The sequence below is a fragment of the Patella vulgata genome, chromosome 9 (assembly GCF_932274485.2).
Source record: "Patella vulgata chromosome 9, xgPatVulg1.2, whole genome shotgun sequence".
Taxonomy (NCBI): Eukaryota; Metazoa; Mollusca; class Gastropoda; family Patellidae; genus Patella; species Patella vulgata.
Window position 1 is genome coordinate 25,895,869 of NC_065887.2, and position 9,795 is coordinate 25,905,663.

Consider the following 9,795-nt stretch of genomic DNA (forward strand, 5'->3'; position numbering starts at 1 on the left):
TCTTACATTTTCCCAGGAAATATAATACATGTTTATTGAAATGCAATGATGGTTGAATGTAAATCTTGTTGGAGAGATACAATTCAATCTGGCAATGTAAAAGCTTCATCACAACATAATTGCATCCATAAGTCATTGGTGTTGATGAATTTGAAAAATCTTGTGTACTCCAATGGATCATTGACATTGAGAGGAGTTTTGCATACCCACATTCCATGCTGAAAGGCCTGTGAATACAATTGAAAAGAAGCTTTAATATCCTACATTTCTGCACAACTATCCAGTGTACTGAGGGAAATATTTCCCAGACATCTGTCTACTCTTTTCCAAAATTCAAGGTTTCTTTTGCAAGGAATGAACAATGAGCACAAGAGTAGTAGACCATGGTTTTACATCCCATCTGAACCAGGCTTTGAAATCCCAAGAACTTTCTCAGCTAACAGCAATATCACCAACTCACCCCCACCCCTCATTTGTGACCAAGCACCACACTCAAACAGACCTAATTTTAATGTAACTTTATTATTTGTATCCATGAGATCCTTGATAAGTTTTTTTTTTTTTTTAAAAAGATTCTTCAAGTATTTGTGATGTTATTGCTTGTGGTTAAAAATAGTTTACAAAAACATCTAGGAAAATCATGTATAAATTTAATCATAAAAATAAAAGGAATAATAAACAATATTGGTTAATGGTAACAATATAATAAATATCACATTCATCTTAAATAATGCTGATTAGATTTGCATCCCAACAATGATTAATGCTACTTAATATTTTGGCATACAGGTCTTAAAATTTAATACTTGTAAACACATACGGGTCTTATAAACTTAATACTTGTCAATACATACATGTCTTTTAAACTTAATACTTGTCAGTTCATACAGGTCTTAAAAATATAATACTTGTCAATACATACAGGTATTATATATTTAATACTATACATGGGTCTTTTAAATTTAATAATATACATGGGTCTTTTAAATTTAATATTTGTAAATACATACAGATCTTATCAATTTATTTCTCAAAAAAAAAACATACAGGTTTTGTTAATTTAAACATACTTAAAATACAGATGTGACATCATCCATTGAAGTTGGCTACCATTATTTCAAATAATGGTACTGGCAACTTGCCAATCATACATTATTTATACAAGATGAAATATTGGACACGCGTCTTAATTTCATTGCAATGCACAAGCAGTATAGTATTGTATTTATAGTTGTTTAATTGTCTCGAGCAAGACATTGTGTAATCAAGACAATTGCGTAATATATTGAAACAACACTCAGACCAATGGCCATGTGCAGTATCAATATATTACTTAATGTCTTGCTCTCGATCATTTAACCACACATGATATACACATCTAATATTTCTAATCACAGTGTTACAGTTAGAAAAATACATTATTATTCACAATCCAAGGAATTTAAGATAGGTACTAATATGCACAGGCGAGCAATATATTTAAAACCGTAAATAAAATTTGTTACAAATCAATGTATATGTGAATCTATAGAAATTGGTAAAGGCTTTACTTACTACTAGTAATTATTTTTGTATAATACATGTTTATCGACATAACCATGGGTTCACTTTATAATTCAAAATTCAAGCACTGACCTACTACTTAGTTAGAATAAACTATCTATATAAGCATATATTGTTAACCACCCCCGAATACCAGTAAATAATTAAATGTGTATGACTCCTAGTTTGACAGTTAACATATTTCACTTTAAAAATGTAAGCAATCTTATTTGAACACTCTCCATGTAGTTGTTATTCTGAAATCATGTCAAATCAACATTTTTTTTTTCATCAATCAATGAAGGCCACCAAAGCATTAATGTCACTTCAATTAACTGTTTGTAATAAATATGTTTGCTCTTAATCTACATGTACTTCAAAATGCCTTGATCTATTTTTTGAAATTGTGATAGAATTCAATTTATTTTAAAACAATTAAAATTAGATGTATATGATGTAATATGTGAAATCAAGGGATTTATTTCCATGGAAAAAGTTGAAACATATAAAATCGAAATGAAACCATAGAAAATTGAAATGAAAACATATCTACATTAAAATGAGTGACATCAACTAGCACTGATAATTTATATACACAGTACATAACATATACTGTGCACATGCTACATGACCACATAATATTAATTTTATGTGTTATTTATAGCAAGATATTTGTTTTCTAAGAATATGACAAATTTTTAGCATCATCCTCATTTTGTACACATACAAACTATACATTTCACTGGATCTTTTGTGTGTTAAAGCTAAGTACTTTGAAACTCTAATACCATGGCATGTACATTGATTTCTCATGCTGTTCAGTTTCACTGTCAATCAGTCCAGACTGGTAAACATGACTGGAATGATAACCCTTGGATTTCTATTTGATTAACATTTGTTGTGGGTTATCCATAACTTACTATTAGTAATATGATATTAATTTGTTCAATGAGTTTATAGTGATGGGGTAGGGGCTGCAGCGGCTACCTTTGACAAGAAAATCAGAAATTACTACATGTTGTTTAGTGAGCAATTTTAAGTCTCTGGACATTGAAAATGTAACCCAATATCTGCAAACTAAGTTTCTACCTCCAGAAAGATTGCCTTAATCACACTAAGAATACAGTTAAATAAACTTAGTTACATCAACGTTAATATTATTGTCTCATTACACTTTATGTGCACATATATATAATGATGATGTAAAAATAATTGTATGATAAGGCTAGTTGTATATGTACTCCCAACTGTTCACACATTTCATCCCACCAGATGGCGTAACTTCTGATTCAATTCTCGTTCTTTTTGTAGCAAATTATTGGAATGCTTCTTGAATGCATCAAATTCCTATGAAAACACAAACCCAAAATGAATCACTTTTTTATAAATAGGCCACAAAACATAATTTTGACCTAGACGATAGATCAGGGACTTACATTTCATAACCGGAGTCTTAAACCTTGTAAAAGTTCATTTCTCTGTAACAGTCATATGTGACAGAAATTTTGTGGGGTATTTTTTATAAACTATTATTAAAAAACTGAGGGGGTTGGGGAACAGGCAAAGACTATATAAACCCCTCTCCCGACTTGTGTTACATTAATTATATAGGTCTGTTTTATGGCAAGAATAGTGATTCACAAAAATAGGACACGAGGGTTTGATTTGTAATCACATGGTTACGACCATCAGAGAACTTTTTTGTGCCAGATTAATCGCAAAACAACCCCTGTGTCCTCTTAAGATACATTATCCAGTCTACCTAATGTAATTGGGAATAAGTAGTATTGCGTATTTACACATATAGCAGGCTATGGTGTGCCTTACATGCATCACAAGACACCAAACTTGACCAAACCCCCAACAACTATAACCCTAGAAAAAACATGTTACTCTTTGATTGATCCAAACTGTAGATAATTCCCTCAATTGTAAAGTTTATATCATTGACTAATGAACAAAAAAACGTTATAAATGAAAATATATGTTATATAATGTTTATTAGTCAGTAAAAATTGTTAGTAATCAGGCTGTAGTCATTAATTAAGTAGGTGTTATGTCACTAAGGTGTACAAACTGACTATTGAATGATGAACCACTATGAGCCGGGGGCCTGTTTTACGAAATTTTAACTAAGATAAAATCTAAATTTTAGTACTTTGATTGGATACTATTAGATTGATTATAGTGCTTAGCCAATCAAAATTGAAGAATCTACTAAAATTGGATTTTATCTTTAGTTACGATTTCGAGAAACAGGGCCCAGGTTTGTGTATTCAATCATCATGGGTATTATAATTAGTCACGCTTCTACACAAGTAGTAACAACTTTTCTAGATAGTTAAACACCTGCTAATTAATGACTACTGTATAATTTTTAACCACTTTCTCTATATACTAAACATTGGTAGAGAATAATGACAAAAACTTCATTAGTAAATGGCCTAGGTTCAGAAGTCAATGGTATCAGATTAACAGTGTTGTTGGTATAAATTTGATGAATTCAAATAAATAGGCCTACGCTCGTAATAGCAATTCCAGACTACTTCTAAGTCTTGAATTCTACCTTATAAGTCTTTTAGTTACCTTTGTCATTTCTGTGTAACGATTGTCAGCTGAATTTAAATCTTCTTTTAATCGCTTTACTTGTAAATTAGCATTAACAGCACAGGCTTGTCTCCTGAAAGCAAAAGATTACATGTCCAGTTATACTGAGTGTTAATTAAGTGTGATTAGATTAGACACCCTTCTGCTCAGGGGGATTACAGAGTCAATACTCTGTTATGCACCTGATCACAGGTGCCAGTGTTTCCCAGTGTGATCACAGAGTCAATGCCAGTGTTTCTTAATTTGTCAAAGAGCCAATGCCCGTTTTCCCAGTGTGATTACAAAATCAATGCTCTGTTGCACAGTGTCATTTCAGGATAAAAGAGTCAATGCCTTTTTGCCTAGTCTAACTGTCATAGAGTCTATGACCTTTGTCTAGTGTGATTACATTGTTAATATGAAAAGTCCATGCATGATTAGGCCCTACATAGTGAATGGTCCAGTGTGATTATCAATAAATAATATAAAATATATACAATCATACAACTTAAAGACGCATTATGTAAGGTTTAAATAAAGAGCTGACAGTTTTCACTATAAAAGTTAAACAAAAGATAGTGAAAAGGGAATATGTTGAAAATTTCAGTCAAATTATTTCATTCTCTTCTCAGCATAGTTATGGCCATTTGAAGAATAGAGTAGTCTCGATTGTCATTGCTAACCTTGTTACAATAATAAACAAAGTCTTGATTATCCATTTTTTTATTAAATTATTAACTGCCAATTGTGTTTAAATTCATTGAAAATCAAGAGCATCTGATTATCTAGAGAGTTGATTATGGGCTTGGTATGTGAATAAATGTCTAATTAATGATTTATATAACACTTAAGGTCAAATGAAAGATCTGCATTAGGCAGATTTAGCTCCTACATAATGCATTTTTAAATCAATTAACATATATTTTGTACAGAAATCAGTTAAAATATATTTTGTACATAAATCAATTAACATATATTTTGTACAGAAATCAATAAACATATATTATGTACATAAATCAATTAACATATATTTTGTACATACTCAAACTTTTCTTCCATAGCTTTAACAGATTTGTCCATTTCCTCTATTTTCTTTTGTAGAAGTTTATTTTCGGTTTGTTCTTTCTGTGCATAATAAAATGGCATGCCAAAACAGTGATAAATACAATACATGTAGAAACAATGTGGGATGTGATAAAATTATAAAAATGTGAGTAGAAATATGGGACTTTCAAAAATTGGTTTCCAAATAATTATGTGCCTGAGTGTGAATGGTGAAGATCGGCATGCAACAATGATTATAACATCTGTCTTTTGCCTATATACAGCTTGTCAGATTATCCTTGATGGATATGCCCACTTTTAGCCCCAACAGAGGCCACTATATAACCATGAAGGCTATCGGGTATTCTTGTTTACAGCCTATCGACGCTGATGAAACATTTGAGAAGTGTGATGAAATGAAATGAGGTTTAACGTCCTGCTGTTCCACTCCGAACTGGGCTAAGGAAGACGGGCATACAGTGTGCTATGAGGGAAAGTTTGCTTGGACACCGGCACTACAGTCTACTCTTACATCAAATCCCAATTGTCAAGGGATCTTTTACGTGCACGCAAATGCGTACACGGGACCTTGTTTTCATCCCATCCGAATGACTAGACAGCTGTCTTTGTCAGACCATCCGTCCTACATCACTGACAAGGGAGAACCACGCCAGAAAATCTGGATGAACTTTCTCGGCCAATGCAGGGATTAAACACCCAACGCCCAGACTAGTGAGCCAGCGTCTTACCCACTTAGCCACTGTGACCCCCGATATATACGTGTGATGAAAAATCAGTTTGGTGTACACTGAGTGTTTTGTCTAACATATTGTCACAAGCAAGAAATAAAAATAAATGAAATGGGCTTTTCTGCACCAGATGGGAATATTATGCCTGGCAGTTTGCTATGAGGGAAATTGTGCCCTGCGAGTGGCATTATTTTTTTTTTTGTAACCTTCTGAATGACTATATATTGACAATTTGTTATTGCCAGTCCCTCAGGATTGATGAGCCAAAGTCATACTAAATGAGCCTCTGTGGCTCTGTCACAGGTGAGAAATAATCATTGGTGTGCACTGCTTAAAGATTTAGCAGAGTATATTGTTTCAGTCAAAAAGACTTTTTCAAATCACCAAAGAACATTCCATGTTTATTTCTAAAAAAAAAAGAAAAGAAGCTAAGCTTAGTGTAAAAGTAATCAAACTGTGTGGCCTTGGTTGTGTGTTAAAGAAACATACATTATACATAAAATCAATTTAAAAAATTGTGGACTAATTCCTTCTATGAAAACAAATCGGTGAAAAGCATATTCATGTGAAAACAGAATCGAAAATCAAATAAATGAAATACCTGAATCAGTTTACCACGCTGCATTGCTAAATCTAATAACTCGTCCCTTTGTTTAGTAATCTGATTTAATTTAGTTGAAGATTCTGTTGCCTGAGACTCTCGACCATCAATCTGCATTTGAAGTTTATAATTTAACCCTGGAGAAAATTGTAAGAGCATATCATTAAACCAAATTGACAGCAAATTTTTAAATATAGTTTATTATTTCACGACACAAATTTTAATTTTCATGCTTCGTTTACATTCATTCCACTATACATCATGATGTTCAATCCGAATAATTAGGCAAACCTTTCCTTACTGGCCTGCAGCTTCTATATGTTACAAGTGGGAAACTGCCTTGTAATATCCCTAAGATTCTTCTAATCCAATGTCAGGATTCAAAACCAGGACATTCTAGTTACATGTTCTATCCAATTGCGCTGTCTGACTACCGCAAAAATCGAAATCACCCCAGTATCATTGAAAGAATGTAAAATTTGTGCAATTGGGAAAGAAATGTTGATCTAATTCATGCATCAGCAACTAAGTAATTATAAACTTATAGCTAAGGAATTTGAGGTTGTTAAAGGGTGTATGGCTCTATTTTTTTAACCTTGAAATAGACAAAAATGGTTCTAAAAGCACATATTAATCATAATTTAATGTAATATGAATGTATGTAAAGTGATTTATTTTCAATTTTTGAAAGAATTCAATTTTTGTAATTTCTAATCAATTATGTTCTGTAAAATACTTAAACAGTCCAAATGGAACAGCAGTCGTTTACGCCTGCTTAGTCCATTCTACACATTTTTTTAAAATTATTGTTTTGTCGTTTGTGAATCAGCCTTTGCTAATAACTTCCACATTCCACATATATTGAAATTGACCAATATTGAATTCTAATTTGTGTTTTTAATTTTGAATATTATGGAAAATACTGAATTAGAGATTTTGCTCCTTTAAGACTACGTGTAATATTAGTGATATACATGACATTGTATCTTACCTTTTAACCTTTCTTCTGAATCTTGTAATTTTTGTTGAAGTGATTTAAGATCGGTTCTATACTTGTCTTGTAAAGTTTGTAATTCTTTCTTAGACTGCTCTTCTCTATTTCTAAAGTCAGACTGCTGTTGTCTAAAATTTAAAAAAATAACAAGCTTTATTTTAATAAGTTTCCATAAACAATTCCCCAACATTTTCTTGATGCGCAAGATATTGATAACCTATTAGTCTACCGAAGTTAATATTTGTGAAGTACTTTATTCAGTGTTAACATTTTTCACCACACTTCATTTGACAGATTCACATTTTAGAATCTAGTCCTACTTGACCTCTCCTCACTGATTTAACTAACTTTTGTAACAGATATTATTAGAGAGAGAGAGAGAGAGAGAAGAAATGGGGTTTAACGTCCACTTGACACAAACTAGGTCATTTCGGGACTAACTTTTGGTTTAATTTTATTTCAATAATTCGCTTGCGCATAGGGGTCTTAAGCAGTGGGAGGAAACCGGAGGACCCGGAGAAAACCCACGAGGTTGGACAGGCGACCCTACTCCTTGTCACGTACAACCGGGGATTCGAAACCATGCCAGTTGACTCAATGACAGGCCTTATGATACAGCACGCACGTGCTAACCATTCGGCCATCCAACCCCCCAGATATTATTAGAGGCTGAAAGGTCAGATATTACAGACCATCAGGAATCATACCTAATTCTTTGTTCCATTAACTTGGACTGTTCTTGTAACTGTCTTATCTTTGTGTCTAACTCTCCTATTATTTGATCCTTTTCTAAAATGGCACCAGAAAAAAGACGTGAATTTTCTTCTCTTAATTTTGCATTTTCATTCCGCAGCTCAACATTAACTCTTTTGTATTCATCCTTGATTTTGATCATTTCCTCGTGATTGGAAGCCAAGTCATGAAACCTGTTATCCAAAATATTAAACTTTCTAATTTCTTGATTCAACATGTCCTTAGTACGATCTCGTTCATCTGTTAGTTTAGTGTTTATTTTATCCAATGTCATAGCTTTCACTACAGATTCATCTGTTCGTTGCTTTAAAACCATGATAAGCTGACCTTGTTCATCAATTCTAGAACGTAGCATTGCTGCCTCAGTTTTATCATCTTCTGATAATGCTCGTAATTTGGCCAAGTTTGACTGCATATCGTTGACATCCTGTTAAGAAAAATAAAACATAAATAATTTGTTTAATCTGAATAACAAAATAAAAAGTGTCATGCAAAAAAATGAAATTTTTACTGACGTCTCATTTGGCCTTTCAATAATAGCGAGTGAATCATGAGTCTACACAAGTTCACTTTTATAAAAGTAGGACTAAATCTATTGTAATATATAATAAAGCGATTGTCTATCTAGGTAAGCCTGGGGGGAAAAAATTGGATTTGATGAAAGAATTTGATTGTAAATTACTATAATTTGGCTAGGCAAATCAATAAATGACTGAAGATTCTCATCTTTTCAAAGATTTCAATTTTTTTCTCCCAGGCTTTACCTAAATTTCGTTTCATCTTACATGGCCGAGTTCATTATAAATTTGGACGTTACCCTTTCAATGAAGTCTGCCAAGTCGGTTAGAAGACGGAGACGTATTTTTTAACAGCATGTTGTGTCGCTCATACTGGTTCTAGCGAAGTAAGCAAGGTCTTATATTCTCACTAAGGTGTTTATTTATATTGTACAGGCGTTCAAGGGGACACTGACATGCGATTTAGTAGCAAAAAGTTGTCCAATAAGATTGACTGGGGCGGATCTCAGTTTCGACAAGGATACAATAGAAGAGTTTCTGAATGTACAGGGCGAGTGAAATGAGACCTTTCTTCAGAGCTGAACTACTAAATCGTCTGTTTTTTTATGGGTTTTTTAAAAAAAATTTCGAGAGATTTGGTTTGCTTTTTTGGGGCATTTTTGAATTACCTGGTTACTATCGGTTACAATCTTGTTAAGCTCTTTCCTCTGTCTTGGGGTGGATTCCATGCTGAAGATTGGCAAATGGCTGAGAAAATTAGAATATTTTAATTTTCATTTCTAAATTAAAATATTCCTTCTGATGGTTGCGAATGAAAACAATCCAGAACCGGAACCGGATGTGCTACATCAAACTTTTGTGTCTGATTATAAAATCGTAGGAAATAAATCTAAATAATAGATAATTTACATCTTGAACATTTAGACAGTATTTATAATACAGTATATATAGGAAAACATTTCTGGATTGTCGATATCATAAACTAGAAATCGAAATTTTATTTATGAA

The 9,795-nt window shown here is 32.6% G+C and overlaps 1 protein-coding gene across 1 annotated transcript; it reads right to left on the reverse strand.

Annotated features, from left to right (window-relative positions):
• Positions 1-92: 92 nt before the first annotated feature.
• On the reverse strand, positions 93-9,603 carry LOC126832476 (coiled-coil domain-containing protein 89). The gene is made up of 7 exons (XM_050563275.2): positions 9,456-9,603; positions 8,224-8,696; positions 7,514-7,644; positions 6,523-6,659; positions 5,171-5,253; positions 4,129-4,222; positions 93-2,889 (listed from the first exon to the last, which is right to left on the reverse strand). The coding sequence occupies exons 1-7, from the start codon at positions 9,513-9,515 to the stop codon at positions 2,803-2,805; spliced, it is 1,065 nt and encodes a 354-aa protein (XP_050419232.1). The 5' UTR covers positions 9,516-9,603; the 3' UTR covers positions 93-2,802.
• Positions 9,604-9,795: the final 192 nt, after the last annotated feature.

Bases quoted from the DNA above. Each gene is read 5' to 3' on its own strand.
- LOC126832476 (XM_050563275.2), bottom strand. From the start codon at position 9,515: ATGGAATCCACCCCAAGACAGAGGAAAGAGCTTAACAAGATTGTAACC. The intron at 4,223-5,170 runs GTATGTACAAAA...TTTTGCTTTCAG, and splicing joins GCTATGGAAGAAAAGTTTGA to GAGACAAGCCTGTGCTGTTA. The intron at 2,890-4,128 runs GTAACTAAAAGA...GTGTTTTCATAG, and splicing joins GTTACACAGAAATGACAAAG to GAATTTGATGCATTCAAGAA.